Genomic DNA, 19,880 nt, shown 5'->3' on the forward strand with positions numbered 1-19,880 from the left:
GCTTGTGGGCAGCCACATTCAGTGCTTGCAGACCAGGTCCTGGGGGTGGGGGGAGAAGGCCGTGCCGGCCTCGACCCTTGGTTCCGGAGGAGGAGCCCACACGTGGTTTTCGGGTTGCCCGAGGTCAGCGTGGCTGGTGACCAGGGATGCCCTGGACGGTGCCGCGGCTGCGTGTGGTAAGAAGGCCTAAGCAGGGGGATGGGAACGCGCCTCCTGCCTGACGGGGACTTGTGCAAACGCGCACGGTTGCTTCGTCCGCCCGGCGGGTCTCTTCCCTCGGAGTGCTCCCATGAGAAGCCGCTGCCTGACTCGGCTTTGGGTTTGGTTGCTGATGCCCCAGCTGGAGCGCAAGGTCAGCCTCCCCGGACCTGGGGCGGCGAGCACACTGGCGGGAGTCATCAGAGGTTAACTCAATCTGCCTCCGAAACAATGAGGGGCCAGTGAGCGGCTTGCGGCTGCGGCCGCTGTGAGGGACAGGCTGTGATTGTCCTTCCGGCGGCCAGGGGGGCGGGCGCCTCCCGGGTGGGGGTCAGTCAGGCCCGAGCGGGACGGGGAGACCTTGTCGCGGCTTGCGGGGAGGGGGCCGGGTCCGCTGGTGCAGAGGGAGAGGACCCCGGCCCCTGGGAACTGCGGCTTCCTGTTTCGGACGCACACAGATGCCCGCGAGCTGGCAGAGCAGAGCTGAGAAGACCGTTCTGGGAGCAAACTTGGCTGCCGGAGCCGTAATTAAAGCACACGTTAGACACGGTCGTCACGTGCCGACCAATGGGCCGTGCGGCACGAAGCGGATTATTAACGCGGCCTCCGGCTCGGCCCTGCGGGCGGGACCGCTTGGAGGGTATGTTTTATGCCTTGTGCGGTGGCAGCTGGGGCGCTCAGCTGGCCGCAGTGACAAGGGCGACAGCGGTACCAGGCGCTCCCGTCTCTGCCCGGCCGCGCCCACCTGCTGTCCTTCATCCCTGACAGCGATGCTGACGCGTGCGCTTCTGGAGGCTGGCGGCCATTTCAAAACCAGTTGTCAGTGCGTGACACGGGCGCGTGCTCTCAGGTGCCAGGTGGGCCTGTGGAACCCGGGTCCTGTGAGGCCCGTCCGGGAGGGGCGCCCCCAGCCCTGATGGTGCCGGCCTTGGAAGGGGCCAGAGGGACCCACAGCCAGCCCGCTGCGTCCCGAAACCGCCGAAGACCCCAGCCAGCAGCAGGGGTGCAGCCAGCCCCCCAGTGGCCAGAGCCCCGTCCCCAGACTGCAGACTTCGCTGCCGCCAGCCTCCTTCCCTCAGGTGCTCCCACGTCCTGGGGAAGGCGCTCCCACTCGGCCTGGAGGGGGCATCGCCCTGTCACGGCCTGTGCCAGCCGTCTGGAGGCCCTCCAAGATCCGGCAGCCAGGAAGGTCGCCGTGCCGACACTGAGTGCAGGAGGAAGTGCTGGTGGGCATCCGGTCTCCAGCTAGCTTGTCCCAGCCACGCCCCAGACCCTGCCACCGACAAGGTGCACACAGGCCCCCGCCAGCCCCCGTCAGCCCCTGTCAGCCCCTGTCAGCCCCCAGCAGTCCCCATCAGCCCCCCTCAGTCCCGCCTCAGCCCCCCAGTCAGCCCCCAGCAGCCCCCCTCAGCCCCCAGCAGCCCCCCTCAGCCCCCGTCAGCTCCCAGCAGCCCCCCAGCCCCCAGCAGCCCCCGTCAGCCCCCATCAGCCCCTCATCAGCCCCCAGCAGCCCCCGTCAGCCCCCATCAGCCCCTCATCAGCCCCCAGCAGCCCCCGTCAGCCTCCCTCAGCCCCCGTCAGCCCCTCAGCAGCCCCCAGCAGCCCCCAGCAGCCCCCCAGCAGCCCCATCCAGCCCCTCATCAGCCCCGCATCAGCCCCCCTCAGCCCCCCTCAGCCCCCCTCAGCCCCCGTCAGCTCCCAGCAGCCCCCGTCAGCCTCCCTCAGCCCCCGTCAGCCCCTCAGCAGCCCCCAGCAGCCCCCGTCAGCCCCCCAGCAGCCCCCATCAGCCCCTCATCAGCCCCGCATCAGCCCCCCCAGCCCCCGTCAGCCCCCCAGCAGCCCCCATCAGCCCCTCATCAGCCCCGCATCAGCCCCCCCAGCCCCCGTCAGCCCCCAGCAGCCCCCCTCAGCCCCCAGCAGCCCCCGTCAGCCCCCAGCAGCCCCCCTCAGCCCCCGTCAGCCCTCCAGCAGCCCCCAGCAGCCCCCCTCAGCCCCCGTCAGCTCCCAGCAGCCCCCGTCAGCCCCCAGCAGCCCCTCATCAGCCCCCAGCAGCCCCCGTCAGCCCCTCATCAGCCCCCAGCAACCCCCCAGCAGCCCCCGTCAGCCTCCCTCAGTCCCCGTCAGCCCCTCAGCAGCCCCCAGCAGCCCCCCAGCAGCCCCCAGCAGCCCCTCAGCAGCCCCCCTCAGCCCCGCATCAGCCCCCCAGCAGCCCCCCTCAGCCCCCATCAGCCCCCGTCAGCCCCCAGCAGCCCCCAGCAGCCCCCCTCAGCCCCCGTCAAGCCCCCTCGGCCCCCAGCAGCCCCCGTCAGCCCCCCTCAGCCCCCAGCAGCGAGTTGGTGTTTCTGCCCCTGCCGTGGTGGGAGTGGTGGGTGTGAGCAGCCCAGGAGCCCTGGGCAGCCTGGCGTCCTCGGGACAGAGGGAAGGGATGCACCAGCCCACGTCCCAAGTCCCGAGAGGCACCTGGAGAAAGCCTCGTTGGGTGTGGAGCGGTCACAGCCCTTAGTGGCCTCAGGTGGTGTGGGTTAGGTGTGCAGAAGCTCCATCTTCTCCGTGCCGTGAGCAGACGCTGGTGGTCGAAAGGGTTTCTCCTCCGAACTGGGAGCTGGCGCAGACGGGGCTGCGCGTCCAGGCCACCTCCTCACTGCGGGCTCCACTTGTATCCGCAGTGGTTGAGTGGGGGGCTCATGCGTGGTGCGTTGGCTTATTCGTGTGGCTTTTTAAGAGTCTTGCTTTAAAACAACAGATTTACTCATTTAAATCATTAAATTCATTTAATTACTGTTTCAGAAGAAAAGAAACCTTTATCTGGTCTGTTTTGAGATGGGGCTTGTGGCATCAAAGTAAAGCAAACTGTGACGTTATACTTAATTATGACAATTTTGGGTTTCGTGTTTAGGGTATTTTATTTTATTTTCTTAAAGATTTTATTTATTTATTTGACAGGGAGACACAGCAAGAGAGGGAACACAAGCAGGGGGAGTGGGAGAGGGAGAAGCAGGCTTCCCGCCGAGCAGGGAGCCCGACGCGGGACTCGATCCCAGGACCCTGGGATTGTGACCTGAGCCGAAGGCAGACGCTTAAGGACTGAGCCACCCAGGCGCGCCCCTAGGGTATTTTCTCCCAGAAAGTTTGCCTTACAAACATTAGCTCGTATTTCCAGTTGGTAGATTGATGTCAAAATAATTATCCACAGGGGCGCCTGGGTGGCTCAGTTGGTTAAGCGACTGCCTTCGGCTCAGGTCATGATCCTGGAGTCCTGGGATCGAGTCCCGCATCGGGCTCCCTGCTCTGCAGGGAGTCTGCTTCTCCCTCTGACCCTCCTCCCTCTCATGCTCTCTGTCTCTCATTCTCTCTGTCTCAAATAAATAAATAAAATCTTTGAAAAAAAAAAAATAATTATCCACATAATTATAGAAAAAAGACGTTCCCCCTCACCAGTCCCCTAATGTAGGACCTTGATTTGCTGATTCATGGTCAGGTCTGTGCTCACCAATCTGTGATGCTTTTTTCTGTGTGTTCTGCTAGTTCATGCTTTATTTACCCCACTTTTGGCGTCAGCGCAGCTCATGGGGATTTTAGGACTGCAGACGGGTGCCAAAGCTGGTGGGCAGGCAGGCTGTCTCTCTATCTGTGGCCTACGCTGCTGGTGGGAAGAAGTGCCCCTGCCCTCCAGTCGTCCCAGGTCGGAGCCCTGGCGTGTCCATGGAAGCCCGGGTGTTCTCAAGAGACCAAACCAAGAGCATGTCCAGTGTCCCCAGCCAGGGCCTCGTTCCTGGCCTGAGCTGCGGGCATGCACACACCTGCTGGACACCGGTCTGAGAAGAGCACACGCAGCTTCCTTCCAGAATGCCGGCTGTGTGGTCCTGTGTGGGCTCACAACCACCTCTGGGCTTTGCCCAGTGCGCCCGAGCTCTGTCAGGACCCGTCCCTGTGGCCCGGCTGGTAGGGAGTCCGCAGAGCCGTCCTGGGAGAGATGAAAGGGTCTTTATGGCACGTTGTTGTTCTGGATGAACAGTGCACAGTCTGAAACAGGGGGAAGGTGCCTTGGCGGCTGACCTAACCCTCATAACAGTGCCTCCTCAGGACCCGCTCGCGGCTCCCCATGTCCCCCGGCTGCAGTGGCCAGGGCCCTCGAGCCTGTGGTGTCAGCGCTTTGGGGTCCTCAGAGATGGTGGTTCCCCAACACTTATTAATAGGCCTCTTTTCTCCTGAGAGTACAGGGGTTTGGTGGGAAAACCTTGGAAAGAGCCAGCGCTCATGGGAAGGGTCTTTGGGAAGCCAGCATAAATGGGATGGGCGACCGCTGGGGACAGTTCCTGCTGGAGACAGTGAGCATCTTTCCAGAGAGAGGACAAGGCCTCGAGATGCTCTCTGGTGGAAGCTGCCCTGCTCGGCCCTTAGGCCCTCTGGCCCCATTCTGAACCGTTCTTTGTGACAGTGCAGACCAGCCTGACCCCAAAAATGAAGGGGATCACCACCGGGACACTCCCCATTGCAGCCACCAGGCCCGCCGCCCCCCCTGCTGTCATACCCCTCTGTGCGTCTCAGTGCTGTGTGTGCATGGGGATGCGTGTCCACGTGTTGTGTGCACGGGGTGCTCGCTCTAACCCCGTAACTGATGTGGTTCCGACACCACAGACCCCGTGGTGAGGCCGCAGAATCGCCCGCTGGGCCTGGGTGGAGCCGGGGAAAGGAGCTGCGCTGCATGCTCTGCGTCAGGGTCTCTGGTCCATCAAGAAGCCGCTGCTCCCAGCAGGTGCATGGCACCCGGGCTTGCGCCTGGGACCTGCTCTCAGATGGGGCAGAGACCACTGTTGCCTGGGAGGAAAGTCTGCGTGAGCACATAGAGCTCAGGGCCACCCGAGACGGCCGTGCAGGGCACCTGCCCATCTCTCGGCTCATCCAGGCCCCCGGCCTGCGGCCCGCAGGGGCTCCGCTCTCCTCTTGGACGACAGAGGCCAGCTCATCACAGTTGCCCCAACCCCCCACCCCCTGCTCTGCTATGGCCAGAGTGCCGACCTCCCTGCTTCCGAAGGTGTCTGCAGCCCCTCCCTGAGCCCCAGACGCCTCCCCGAACAGCCCGCCGCAGGCTGGCCGTGTCATTTCCCTCCAGGGGCCCCCCAGCACCATACCGCTTCCGCTGTGTTGTAGCGCTTTGTCAGGAAGGTCCTGGGAGGGTGGCACAGGGTCCCACGGCTGGTCCTGGGAAGCAGTGGGGCCGCACCCCCAGGTCTGGGGGTCGATGACTCTGGTCCTCCTCCATCCCTGAGACTCCCAGTGCCCTCAGGCCCTTTGCTGGGCTCACCGCTTCCTTGGCACCTCCATTTAAAGTTGGAGACTTTGTTTTAAGAGCCATTTCTTGTGCAAGCTTTTCCTGCCAGCCTTTCCAGAGTCAGCCCCGTGAGCATCTGTGGCTGAAATTAGGCTGGAGCACGCCTTTGTTTCCGATTTCACGCTCTCAGAGGGCCTGCATGTCGTTCTGCGGAGCTGTCAGGGGATGAAAGCCTGCAGCAGGGTCCTGCTTCCTGGGAAAGGCGTGAACGATGGGGGAAATGTGTCTCCAAGCCCACCCACCAGTTCACGGAGGCCAGGCCGAGAGTCAGGAGGGGCGCATCCTCTGGAGTCCCTGGGCACGCGGCAAGGGGCAGGGCTCAAGGCTTCTCCTCTGCCCTCGTCCCTCCTGCTTCCTCCTTTCTCCTCTGTCCTCCCTGGGCCCTCATTCACTTGGTCGCCTGAAACACTCGTGGGCCAGGGAGTGTTTCAGGCAGATGAGTGAAGAGAAGCTTCCTCCTCTCTCCTCCTTTCCTCCATGAGTGTTGACGTCTGGAATGCGCCAAAAGCACACTCTGCTTAGCAATCAAACACCTTTTCCCCGTGGGGTTATCCCTCTCTGGGAGTAGGGGGCACGGGAATATAGCCCAGGTTAGCTCACAGCTCCGGAGCCGTGCCCACAGGCAGCCTGGCGGGAGAGATCAGGTGAGGGTAAACACGTGGCCAGGACGCTGCCCCAGGCCGTGGGGGCCTTGTGAGGCTCTCCAGGGTCCCAGTGCCTCCCCCAGTGGTCTCGGTTTGAAAACAAAGAGAAGCCTATTCCTGCAGCTGCAGAAATTTTTAATTCTTAATTCCTTAAGAATTCGCTCCAGTGTTTTCCTCGAAGCTGCCTGCACCATGTCTGGATGCGGGGCCCAGGCTGGCTCATGGGGCTCGCTTCTGTTCTGTTTAACCCAGCCCTGAGCAGCCCTGCTGAGGACGTCTCGGCCCCAGCACCGTCGTCCATTCCCTGCACGTTAAACAGTCTGTGGACATCTGGCCCGACTGGTTTTCATCGCTGACTAAAGTCGGGATTGGACCTTGCCCCACCTCTTTGTGCAACCATGGGGGAGGGACAGCGACCCCGAGACAATGGCCCTGCTCACCCCTCTGGAAAGCTCCGCTCCAGGCCAGACAAGGAGCGCCTGGCGTCCTCGAGGTGCCGGCCTTCCCCCTTGTGCTGATTTGGGACAGGCTTTGCTGGGGCCAGTGGTCAGGTCAGGAGGCCGCAGGGATGGAGTTTGCATGTGCGTCCCTGGCTACCCCTTGTGCTCTGGGCGGGAGGGCACCTTCTTCCAGGACCTTCTGATCCTGTTCCCAGAGGAGCGGGGCCTCCTCAGAATGCTTCTGGAAGGTCAAGTTATGCAGCCCGTCTGCTGAGAACTTTCTGGGTGCCTGTGGCCCTCAGTGGGGACCCAGCCGTCACTGACAGGGGGGCTCAGAGTTGCAGGAAGGGGGTTCATGGCTCCACCAACAAACAGGTGACTTTGCATCAAAGCACAGAGACAGGATGTGCGGACTGCCAGGACCCAGGATACGTGGGCGGTAAGAGGAAGTCACGGGAGCAGAAAGGGCCCTTTCCCGGCACCCATGTTCCCAGGAGCTTAGCTCTGCTTCTGTGGCCCCTGTGGCCTCCGTGGTTCTTGCACAGGCTCTGCGGATGGGATGTCACGGACCCCGATGAGGAGCCTGCTGACCCCAGGCTCGCCCCAACTCAGCCCTCACTGCATTCCGGAACAGTCCTTCCCGGTGCCATGACCCTGAGTGCATCCAAATATGCAGAGTGATGTGCGTCCACGGGCCTGGGGGGTGGGCTTCTTCCAGGCCTGAGGGGGACCAGACCCCTGCCCGCTCCCATGGGGACTTCTCCTGACCCTGGGGGAGAGTGCAACCAAACGCAGGTTCCCAGCCCACCTGGGCCTTGCGGACAGAGGCGGGACTCCCCATTCCTGTTCAGACATTTTTAAATTCGAAATATGCTTCCAATATATACACCAACTTCCTGCGTTTTCTGGGGTGGAGGGAAGCAGGAGGATGGAGAGGCGTGCCCCCGAGAAGGGAAGGACCCGCCAGGCCTCTGGACTCACACCTGCGCTGGCGCACGCATCCCCTCCGCTGTCCACATCCTGTGGCCCGGGCCCGCTTCCAGAGGCTGCCTCCCCAGCACGGCCCGTGTCCTGTCTCCTGTCCATCCATCTCCTCCCCACCACAGTTCCCACACTGAAGACACTGCACCTGGGGGCCCCTCAGCCCCTCGCCAGCTCCCTGAGTGCCTGTCCCTGGAGCCCCCACACGTCTGCTCTACATTCACTGTCCAGTTCTTCCTCCGGGAACCCTATGTTACGGGGCCCCCATGGTCTCACCCCGACACCCTCGACCGCTGGCTCCACACTGCCCGGCTCGCAGCCCCCCGGTCCTGGCACGTGCAGAGGCCACCTGCCTGCCCGGGGCTGAGCTGATCCTTTGGAAACTTCGGCTGAGAGTCTGCCTCGGCTGACTGAGCTCACAGCAAATGGCGGGGAACCTGCTCAGAGACCACGCTTTGGACACAGATGGAGGCGTGGGTCCTGCCGCCTCGAGTGGGTACACGGCACAGCGGCTACGGCTTCCGGGTACAGTTTGGAAACTAAGCAGTTTAAACAAGGAGACTTTCCAGCCCTCTGTTTAAAGCTGCCTTACCTAGTTCCTGTTCCTGATGGAATTTTTCAAATGTATGTTCAGATATTTTTGGTCTATGTGCCTCTTACCAACACAGACTAAAACATACCGCATGAAACTTTGGGACATACTTCCTAACAGACCTAGCTGCCCCCAAATCAGCCCAGTTTGTTTACTTTGTTCAGTAAGGCCCGAAAGGAGACTCAAACTCAGGACTTTCCTGACCTGTCCGATCCAGCCAGCTGGCATTCCCAGGAAACCCAGGAGCCTGGAGCTCTGTCATGCACGTGGTAGGTGCCGGTCAGACCAGTGCATGCTTGCGGTGGGGACTGAGCTCCACCTGCTCACCGTCCATGCTGCCTCGGACCACAGGGCCTTTCTGTCTGCAGCAGAGGGTACAGAGTGGATTCTGCAAGACTGCATCTTGAAGGCCCGGCTGGAAGGGTCCAGGGGTGCTCGCGTCTTCGGTCGAGTTTTGCACCAGGGGGGAGCATGGTGGCAGTTGAGTGGGAGCGCTTGGGACAGACTCAGCTCCTGGATGGGCGGGGCACGCAGGCGCCTCGGACCGCTGGTGGCTTTGTGTCAGGCTGGCTGTAAACTTCAGGATCCGCAGAAAGCACTGGAAATAGCCCTCTGGGCTGACACTGGGGCCCTGGGTCCTGGGGCTGCCCTGTCTAGCAGCCCTGCTTCAGAACTTATCCGGACTGAGAAGAAACCCAAGAATTTCATTATCCACACAACAGGTGGACAGCCTTGGGGACAGCGGTCCCGTGAGATTCCAAGACAAAAACCGGCACTCCAAGTGCCAAGAAGACAAAGTGCGGGGCTGTCCTATCTGCTGCCCCTTCGTGTGGCTGCTGGTAATGAAATAAATCTTAGGTAGCTCTTTAAAAATAGCATTTTGGGTATTATTTTTTCTCCTTTCAAAGGAAAAATCCCTTCCGTAAGTAGGCGAGCGGAAAGGCCCCGGCCTGCAGGTTTCTGCATGGCTGGTCATGACTGCGGATTGAAAGCAGAGAGGAGGACGAGGCCAGGCTGGCCGGGGCCTGATCACTTCTTTACAACCTGGTGAATGAGGTGGCTCCGTGGGAGGGTGCGGAGAAAGCGCCGGCCTCTCTCCCAGCGCCCGGGCTGATCAGATGTTTATACTTTGGGAGCCCGCCCAAAATGGCTAAATAAAGCAATTTTTTTACAAGTTTCTAGCAGATGCCTTTGGAAGAAGAACCAAGAATTTCCTGAATCGCGTCCTGGGGTGGCTACAATGGCCGTCTGCCTGTGGAGCCCTCCCCCATTCAAGGAAGCACTTAAGCCACTTAAGCGCATTAGCATCTGGATGGAGCTGGACCTCCTCAGGATGCAGGGGTGGGCAGGGTGGCCGCGCTCTGCTACGGATTGTTCCTGCGCTTGTTCTAATCCGCACTGTTTGAAGGCGGCCAGACTGATTTGTGACACATGAGTCCAAAAGCCACTTTGGGGGCTTGACCTGCTTAACTCATCTGTGCCCTGAATGTCAATGGCCTGTCCTGGAGGACGCTGTGGGGACGGCAGCCGCTGCCTCCCCTGCCCCATGCTGGGCGGTGTGCCTGCCCGCCCCCCACGTACCTGGAAGGGGTCTGCCCCCTGGCTCTGGAGGGGCTTGCGGCTCATCCCAGTGGGTCCCTGCTCAGGAGGGGTCCCCACCCAACCCGGGCCTGCTCTCCCGCTCTCCCCTGGGTGAAGGGCTTCTCACAACTTCACAAGGGCCCAGGAGTCAAAATTAGTTGTTTTCTTGCAGTGGTCTTTTTTTTTTTTAAATAAAACTCATCTAGTCATTTTTAAAGAATAGCTCCATTGAGGTTTGGTTTACGCACCAGTCTCAGTCCCAGGCAGCCTCCACGTGCCCTTTCTGGACATTTTGTGTGCATGGACCCTGGTCCCATGTGACCTTTCCTTAAGGAAAGAGCATCATCAGCGGCAGGGGGTGGGGGCCCCCGCTTCCCGCGTCCAGTCTGCCTTCTTTCTGTGCTGCTCTCCTTCTGAACAAGGACAAGTCCCTTGTACTTCCTTTGTTACATGCGTTCCTCAGTAGCCCTGATGGCTCGGGGCCCCGGGAGTCGGCTTGCTGCCCTGGGTCTCCAGTGTCGTCCTGCCGTTAGGGAGCCACTCGTTGGCACCTGCCCCAGCCTTTCCCGCCTCACACCCAGTTCCGACTGGGAGAATTTTCTCAACAAACCTGGACTTAATTTAGTTTGTAGTCCATCAGACGGTGGCCTGCTCGCCGTGACCTGGGCTGTGCCGTGCGGCCGTGGGGCTGACCCTGCTCCCTCGTCCCTCTCCCCGCCTGTTCAGCTGTTCCCTCCCTCAGCCGGTCAATGTCTGCCCCCGAACCCAGCGTGGCCTCTGTTCTCCCTGGTGTTGCCTTCCCCGTCCTGTCCTGCTGCCTATGGGGCAGATCTCGTGGCAGTGTGTGTCCCCAGCCTGCCACGGGGACAGCACGAGACGGCAGTGAGTTCCCCGCCCTTGCCCTGCACAGGGCTGTCTTCAGTGAAGCCCCAGCAGACCTTCCAGGGTCTGAGCCGAGCCAGCTGTGGGGCAGCTCCCGGAAGCAGAGGTGGGCAGGGAGGCCAGGGCCCGCTCCAGGTGTGCGGCGCTTGCCGACAGGCCTGCCCTTGGATGGGGTGCCCGTCACACTCTGCTGCTGTGCGGGCGGGTCCGCGGTCCCTTTACGTGGAGGGGCTGGAAAGGACGGGGTCAGGGAGAGAGGCCAGGAAGTGTGCTGATCGCGTTGAGGAGACGGGCTGTGGGCCCCTCTCGTGGGACTGAGGCCCTTCTGTGTCTTTCCCAGACTCTCTGCACAAAGGCCACGATGCAGACCGTCCGCGCCGCCGACACCAATGAAGTCGTGAAGCTGATATTTCGCGAGTCGGACAATGACCGGAAGGTAAGCGCCCCCGAGCTGAGGGCCGCGACCACGGCAGGCCACCGTGGCCATTTGGAGTTGGGGAGCACAGGGACTGCTCGAGGCGTGGTCCCGCCCCGCCCGCACTGATGTCCGCTTCCACTCTGCAGGTTATGCTTCAGCTGGAAAAGAAACTCTTCGACTATTTCAACCAGGAGGTTTTCCGTGACAACAACGGCACCGCGGTGAGCGCTGCCTCTGATGCCCCTGGGGTCCTGGGCCCCCGGGACCGTGCACCTGCAGCTGGGACCGTCCCTGCCCGGGTCTGGAGACCCTCCGTGTGGGAGGTGGGGTGCTCACGCCCTAGGTGCTCAGGGCGGCCGGCACAGGCCTGGGCTCCGTGTGCACGTCTGACCAGGCCTCCCCGTGGCTGCGTGTGTGCACGCATGTGTGTGTGCAGAGTGCAGTGCGTGTTGGTCGAGACCTGGTCCTGCGGGAGCCACTCCTCCGCCTTTGAACCACCGCCCGCCGTCGAGAATCCAGAGGCGCAGCAGGGCAGCCAGACCCGCCACGGGATTCGGGCCTGCTTTAGTGTGTTCCTGGGGTGTCCAGCTGGGCAGTAAGAGTGTTGGTGGATGAGCAGTTCGTGTGTAGCAGCCCCACGTGGCCAGTCCCAGTCTACGAGGGGCGGCTCCTGACCCTACGGCCCCCGGGGTGCAGTGTGCAGGGGCAGGTCCTGCGTGGCGCATGCCGGAAGTGTGAGGCTTCCCTAAGGGCGGGTGCCCCGGCAGGTAGGGACCCCTGAGCACACCTGCTGCCCGCCTGCCTGCCCTCCAGCCTGTCTGCTCTCCCTGCCACCCACCCCCGCTCTGGGGGGCTCTGTGCATAGCTGTCCCCCTTTTCATCTCCCAGCCCCCCCACGCCCTGCAGTCTGGCCTCCGCGCCACCAAAACCATGGTCACCCGCCTCGAGGACACTTTATTCCAAAGCCTGGACTTCATGCCCCACCCCCGCCATCCCTGTGCTCACCTCTCTGCATCTGGGAGCCCCGGCTTGGTCTTGTCACCCCTGCCCTCAGGCCCCGGCCGTGCTGAGTACTCTACACCTGTGCCTCAGTTTCCCATCCGTGTGTGGCAGGATCCCTCGGGTCTGTGTGCAGATGAACGCTGGCAGGTGTCAGTGCTGGGAGACAGCATGGTCCCACCGGGCAGCAGACTGTCGGTCCTGTGTCCCTCCTTCACACTGCTAGCCAGGAACCGCACTCCCGCCTCCATCCCTACACCCACTCCTCCCTCCATGGCCCATGGCCCCCCACCAGGTCTGTGTCCACTACCTCGGGGCCACCGCCTCTTACTTGCTGCAAGAGCCCCATCAGCGTACCCCGAGCCTGGGGCCCAGCCTGGGGCTTGTGCGCAGAGGGTCAGGCCTCAGCTCCAAGCCCTCAGCCACTTCCCATGGACCTCAGGTGAGCCTGGAGCCTGCTCACTCACGTGGGCCAGGAGCCTGCTCTGGTCTCTGAGGCCTCACTCACTGCTTGGCTCTCTCGGTCCGCTCCACCCCCGCCCCATTCAGGCACTGGGTTTACTTTTGCCCCAGCAAATGCTCTGATCTTCCTTACCTGCCCTTCCCACCAGCCTGTCCCAGTGGACACTGTGCCCTTTGGCCCTGGCCAGTTCATATCTCACTTCCTCAGGGGGCCTCAGGCCCTGGCGAGGTTGACTCTCCTCCTATGCCCCCTGCAGTGCCCAGCTCAGCACGCAGACGCTTACAGCCCAGTCCACTTCCCTAGGCGGGAGGCACCAGGGTAAGGACCTGTCCTACCTGCCGTCCACGCCAAAGAGTGCAGCAACCCCGTGATTTCAGGGCCTCAGCACTCGGGGCACAGGCGAGCTCGAGGGGCAGGTTTGGGGACAGGACTGCTGGGGGGCACCGGCTGCAGGGGAAGTACCCGGGAGACTCTCTGGGCAGCTGCGTGACTTTCTGAGCTTGGAGGCAGGGTGGGCTCTCTGGGCCCCTGGTACAGAGGCAGCCCCCTGATGTGGGGGGACAGTGAGGCCTCCAGGGCGGTAACAAAGCGGGCAAACAGTGGACACGGGAGTGGCACTGGGGCAGCCAGGGCCTGGAATGTTCTGGAAGAAGCAGGACATGGGTGAGCAGGGTATGCTGTGGGGTCTGAGCCAGGGCAGCATAGGGCAGCCAGGGAGAAGGTGTGCATTCTGGAAACGGGGAGCCAGCGCACACGGACCCATGGTCACTGTCTTTCTCTAGCATCTGGACGAAGCATGTGTTGCTACCATTAGAAATAACAAGTGTTGTCGCCATTGGACATCGCAGTTTTTATGTCTGTGTTTATCTAGCATATGAAATTTTTTAAGATGGAGGAAAGTTTGAATATTCAGGAGAATGTATTTTAGGCAGAGATGAAAAAATGCAGTTCAGAGTTACAGAGTAGATTTCCACGTGGCTGTTTTGGAAAGACCCACGTGCCCCTTTGTCGTGTGTCCGGAATCTCACGTGGAGAGAGTCGCGCCCGGCCTGGCACCTTCCCCAGGGGTCTGCCGGGGCTTCTCCAGACCATCCTGCTGCTGCTGAGGGTCCCGGGCGCTCGGTGCCTTCAGAAATGCCCCGCAGGGTCACACCAGTGTGCGCGCTCCGTGCCCCGGGCGCCTCCTCGTCCATCACACACAGGAAGTGGGGTCGTCCAGACCAGCCACGGGGACAAGATAAATGGTCTGACGAGCCATCGCACCCCAGTGGGGAGGCACACAGCCCCACGGCCCCTGGAACAAACAACCCATCCACAGGATGGATGTGCCTGTGCTGGACGCAGCCCCAAAATCCATCGCGCCCTTCATCAAGCACCAGTCTTGTACCCGTCTGACAGAAATTTAATTCAAGCTGGCTTCTGGAAATAATTATTGTATTTTAAGAGTAGTAATCATTGGCTGGGACATGATTGAATGTGTCCATGCCTATTGACTTTTTCTATGATTTATAGCTTTGTTTAGTCGATATTCCCATCGAAATTGTATAATTAATTATAAGTGTGGCTGTCAGGGCGGCAGGATGGAGTGCCCTGGTGAGGATTTGGAGAGATTAAATTTTCCTTGGCTGTCCCAGGGCAGGGCTTGGGAATCTTCACAGCGCTCGGCCTGTTGGATAGAGATGTTTTCTGTGTGTTTAGCAACTGCTCCAGCTCAAGGCGCATTGATTTTCCGGGCTCTTTTTTCTTTATCAGCCTGGTGTCTCTGCAGTAACAGTGGAATTTGTGTGGCTGGGACGGCTTCTGACAGATACGTATGATCAGCCAGGCTGCTTTATCATTGTCTACACACGCCTGCACTGTTTTTCACTTTGTAATCAAGAAGAATGTTTAAGATACATGTGAAATTGGTTATCATGTTTCTGAAAAATCTCAAAGAGAAACAAATTATCAATTCAACAGAAACGCAACATAATTTCTAATCAGGAACCTCTCTCACAGCTGGAGTTGGCCCCAGGGGCCACACTTCCCCCCCCCCCCCCCAAGGTTCTCATGGAGCCCAGGGCACTGTCCCTTCCTGGTCCCACCGTGGCGGGGGGAGGGGGGTGGCGTCCAGCACGCTGGCCGCCCGGCCTGCGACCAGATGGGCCAGCTCGGGGGGTGTGTGGATGTGTTTCCAGGCGGTGCCACCTGAGAAGCGTCCGTTCCCGGACAGGGGCTTGGGGCCGTGTGAATGCAGGCTGGGGTGTGGGCGCACAGCAGGACAAGCTCGGGAGGGGGACCCTTGCGGACAGAGACCCTACCGTGGATGTCTGGGTCCTCCCCAAAGTGGCTCTGTTACTGTTTTAGCAACTGGAAGATTCAAACCCATTCCAAACCAGATATTTATTTGCTTTAATTTTCCTTTACATGCTCAGCAAGGAGAAACGTGGTGAAACGTGGTGGGGTCCAAGTGGCTCCCTCCCCAGGCGCAGCTGCTGTCTGGGACCAGGGTGGCTGGTCTGACAGGCTGTCCTCAGTCCCTCCTGCTCTGAGCCACGCCGGCGGCTCCTTCCTTCCTTCCTGCGAGGCCGCACTTGCTGGAGCATGTGTGGGTGCCATAGTGTGGGTACCTGCAGACCCCAGGCCGTGGCATCTGTGAAGAGTGGCTCAGGACCCCACCAGACCTCACCTATATTCCAGAACCACATCACGTGGATGCCACCCATGTGGATGCCCTCCGGCAGGTTCTGGCCACCGAGGCGGTGCAGGGCCCAGGAAGGCTAACAGGGTCCCTTTCTGAGGCTGCACAGAACAGAGGAATGTTCAGTAGTGACCAGTGAAAGCCACGCGCTCACATGCATGTGCTCATGTGCACCCAGGCACCCCCACGCGGGTGTGCGCGGGCGCACACACACGCAGAGTCAGCATCGCTGTGCTGTCACGTCCCCCTCCAGTCCCTCTCAGTGCCCCAGGGCTGATCGTGGGGACGTGGGAACCCCCCACCATTGCCCCTTGGGATCAGATACACAGTGGAGTGAAGATGGTCAGCGTCCTTGTGGTCAGAAATGTATCAACACAACAGGACACACGTGTGCACATGTGTGAACAAACCCTGGCCACCAAGGACAGTGGGTCCTCCATCCTCTTGCAGAGTTTGAGAAGCAGCTGAGGGTTTGGCCCACAGCCGGGAGGCAGTGGTGTCTCCTTTAGGGAGTGTGGGGGTGTGGGCGGCATCAGGGAGCCGCCCGCAGTGAGGAGAAAAGAACCCCTTTCACAGGAGGAATCCGGGCACAGGCAGCGTCTCATTTCCTGAGGGACCTTTGGAAACCATGTTTGGATTTCTGTCAAAGTCCTGGGGCTACTAAGTGGGTGCAGAATGGACACAGATGCCCCCATGGGACTCACAGGCTGCTGGGGACAGAGGAGGGTCAGGTGCAAGTGAGCCACAGAGAGACCGCGGCCGTCCACCCGCAGGAGGGGTGCCCGAGGGGCAGGGAGCGTCCTCTCTGGCCGAGGCTCCAGGAGGCACACTGCAGCTGCCGTGAGGTTGGGGCCTAGGTTATTCCCAGGTTTCCTTCAAAGTGTAAGGAAGAGAATTAAGTCCTAGCACGTCGCAGCTTTCGGGATTACAATCGGAGTATTTGTACCTGAGCGCCTGGCCCCTCGCCTGCATTTCTCGTATCCGGGGGGCGATCAGATGGAGGGCAGGCACCACGTTTACTGTCCCCCAGATGAAGGTCCACGGGAGGCGAGCTTGTAGTCCAAAGCCCGACATACGGAGGGTGCGCCCTTGAGAAGATCGGATGAACACCAGAATAATTGATAGAAATTGTAAAATAAGAATGTTTAGAAGGATTAAAAATATGAAAGAATCAGAAACAAATAAACAACACGCCCTGAAAGAAACGGGCAGATTAAAAAACACACAGAACTGGTACAAGTATTGCTGCGGAAGTCAAGTCCAGGCGGGTAAATTAGTGGTGGGACCGCTGAGGCAGCAGCGTGTAGGGCTGCGGCACCCCGAGCAGGCCGGCGGGGGTGGGGGCGATGTGCCGCGCCACGCCCTGAGAGGCCACGTTCGGCAAGCTGATGTTGGCACCACAGGAGACGAATCCTCAGGAGCAGGGTGTGTCCACGCGGAACAGCGGGACCCCGGACGGAAAGAGAAGACGCGACGTAGAGCAGCAGTGGGATGCTGGTGGCAGGTGGCAACACAGTGACCCGAGGGAAGAGCCACGAGGACAGGCTGCCGGCGCCGAGTCTGCATGCGGCCGGCGCCAGGGCGACCCCGGGACCTCTCACGTGGGTGGACACAGCGGCCTCCGGCAGAGAGCAGGAGGGACTGCCCCGGGCGGCGGCGTGCGGAAGGAGCGGGAATGTGCGCGCGCAGGCTCCGCGGGACGCCGCCGGTCCACGGTCTCAGTCTCTGCGATGCCGCGTTTGTCTAAGCCTCCAAGCTGAATTTGGGAGAGTGGAGCCCGGCTCTGCGGCCAGAAGCACATGATCCTGCTGAAGGACACGGCCCTGGACGTTTCCGTTAAACCGTCATTCAGCCGTGGCCACACCGCTCTAGATGCTCCGCACGGGTCCTTTCTGGAAACCCTGGCCCCTGACCTAGGGCCCGCCGGTTGCTCTTCTTAGCCGTCGTTGGTCAAAACCACACAGCGCCTGCATGAAGCCCGCAGCCCCCCGCCCCCCACGTCCACCTGCCGGAATCGGGGCCTGTGTCCCATCTGGGAAGGCTGAGAGTTCAAGCTCCAGGGTGATTTAGATAAGAAACACGCTGTAGGCATGTGTGTGCACGTAAACGCAAGGACAAACACACGTGTAAACATGCACGTAGCTGCGAGACCTGTCCAGGCCCCCCACACACACCAGGGTGCATCTCTCCCTAGAGACTTCCTCTCCATCCCCAGCCCCAACTGAAGGCCTGACTCAGGGACTTACCAGAAGCTGTTTGGCCTGGAGCCCTCCCTGGACTCTAGAGGAGCTGGAGTCTTCCCTCGATGCAGGGGCAACAAGGCCGTTTGGTGCCATGAAAGCCAAGCCCCTGTGTGCTCCCCCGGGCCTCCCTTCCCCCTGCGGGCCCTCCACCCCATGTCTCCCCTGCCCACCCTGCACCCCGCCCCCGGGCCCCCCAGTCCCGTGCCCATCGGGGCAGCACTGGGCAGGCTCACGCCCAGCAGATGTGAGCTCACAGGTGGCAGCTGTGGGGTCCAGGCCCCCAACCCCTGGCATCTGAGCCTCACCGGGCAGGGTCTAAGGCTCTCTGTGATTCGTGTCTGTGAGTGTCCAGGATTCTGCAGGAACGCGTGAATGCAAGAGAATCGGTTTACCCTCCCAACCCACAGACCGTTCCTTCTGGTGCACATTCGTGCTGTTTTCCCCCTGGCCTTCACCAGGAGAGCACCAGGGCTCGGCGGGGGGCGTGCTGTGTGCAGGTGGCTCGGGCAGCAGCCTGGCACATAGGTCATCCCCGTGTACACCGAGCTGCTGAGGCCACGCTTCACGAGGGATGAACAAGGTGGCCAGGACAGGAGCCAGGTGCTGGGGTCGTGGGAGGACGTGATCTGCGCGCACGTCCGAGGCCGTGCCTAGCGGAGGCTCAGCTCAGCCAGGGTGGCTGGACGTTGCTGCTGGCAACCTTCCCTCCTGGGGGCACCGTGCCCTTTGGGGTTTGGTTCTGAAGAGTTCTAAGGGCAGGCTGCTCTGTCTCCTCCACGTGTAGAGACCAGTGCTTCACTCCCAAGCTTACTGCCGGAATCCCATACTGCCTGCTCGCTTTCTGACTTCGTGTGGGCAAAAATGAGAGCCACGTCCATTCCGTAGATCATTGCTTTGGCGTGAGGGCATTGCTGGGTCCGCTGCCCTTCGTGGTTTCGGCAGAGGAAGGTGGCCCTGCGTGGCCAGTCAACCATGGGCAGTGGGGCTGGAGTCCCGGCATGGCCTCCCAGGCAGAAGGGCGTGCTTGGTGCCCATGGATCTCCCCGGGGGTAGGAATGGCCAGCTGTTGGCAGGGCTACCCACAGATGGACCAGTTGATGTGCCAGGTGTGTTTCCTGGAAGTTCCGTGGGCCCCTGCTGCACGCAGACCACCAGAGACTTTCCTGTTGTCCAGTGAGGCAAACCAAAGTGACCTCATTTTCTTCTGTTTCTTTTCTTTAGCTCTTAGAATTTGACAAAGAGCTGTCTGTTTTTAAGGACAGACTGTATGAACTGGACATCTCGTTCCCTCCCAGGTAAGGAACACCGCTTGCTGGATGAGCAGGTAACTTTTCTCCTCTCGGGCACCTGCGTGCACCACTCCACCTCCTGCCCTTTCCACGACCTGAGGACTACAGCCAGCTGAGAGCAAAAAGCAGTTGTTATTTGCTCTTAAAAAAAAAAAAAAAAAAAGATTATTATTTTTTTTTAAATATGTAAAGCACTGTCTTCTCAGGTTAGCATGCTGTGGGCCCCAGAGAACTCTGGGTTCTGGGTCTTTCTGGGAACATCAGGATCTTTGGCGTTGTAGTGTGTTGGGGGTGGATTCTGGGTCGTTTTTCTCTTTCTCAGTCATGGAAGCTTTTGCTGAGCTTTGCTCTGGTGTTTACAGAATCTTCAGATCTGCAGCAATGATAGCGCATTACCTCGTGAGCAGCCTGGGGGATGCAGCCCACACAGGCACCCAGGGTCTTAGAGGGCGCGGGGCAAAGAGGAGCCAGCAGAGGTGGCCTTGGAAGCTGCAGCTGGACCTGCGGCTCAGCCCCAGTCATTCCGGGGGGGGCACCCTAAGGACACGGAGGCCCTATCATGGGACTCCTCCCCCCCCCCCCCTTTTTTAGATCCTGGGTGGAAATTCTCATCACTTGGGCATGTTCCGGGAAACTGTAACACGGGCATGGGAGTGTCTCGGGGCGCACTCCACACCCAGTCGACAGAATAACTCTGCTCCTAGAACAAGCTCGGAAACCAGATGGGCTTTCATGCGCGCTCTGTGAGGGGCCCCTCATCCCCATGCCACTGTTCAGCAGTCGCACGTGTGAAGTCTGGCAGAGGACCCCACAGTCCACTGGACGTGGGACTTTCTGCTGCTCATGGGCATGGGCTGGTGCCCCTCTGACCTCGAGGTCCAGGTCTGGCCAAGGGGCCCACAGCGTGTGTTTTAGGGGACCAGACAGGCAGGGACTGTGGGTCTGGAATAGCCAAGAACGCAGCAAGACCAGAGGAGCATACCCAGCAGTTCCCACCCGGGGACTGACCAAGGGTGTCCCCCTCGGAGCCCCGACCCTGCTTCACAGGTAGTCACCTGCGATCCAGAGGGATTCTTAGGATTTGTGAGACTGCCTCTTCCTGGGTGGGGTAGGCCAGATGTCCTGAATGGCACTCCCT

At 60.7% G+C, this 19,880-nt stretch overlaps 1 protein-coding gene across 5 annotated transcripts in view; it reads left to right on the forward strand.

The window, feature by feature from the left end:
- Positions 1-19,880, forward strand: part of INPP5A (inositol polyphosphate-5-phosphatase A) — a 174,662-nt gene that overhangs the window by 142,103 nt on the left and 12,679 nt on the right. For all 5 annotated transcript variants that reach the window (XM_064595491.1, XM_064595490.1, XM_064595492.1 and 2 more), the window contains 3 exons: positions 10,991-11,086; positions 11,215-11,289; positions 18,675-18,748. In XM_064595491.1, coding sequence (XP_064451561.1) covers positions 10,991-11,086; positions 11,215-11,289; positions 18,675-18,748 — 245 coding nt within the window. The remainder of the gene's footprint in view (positions 1-10,990; positions 11,087-11,214; positions 11,290-18,674; positions 18,749-19,880) is intronic.

Source organism: Mirounga angustirostris, unplaced genomic scaffold, assembly GCF_029215605.1.
Source record: "Mirounga angustirostris isolate CCGP_5_RB_7025 unplaced genomic scaffold, mMirAng1.0.hap1 SCAF_6, whole genome shotgun sequence".
NCBI lineage: Eukaryota > Metazoa > Chordata > Mammalia > Carnivora > Phocidae > Mirounga > Mirounga angustirostris.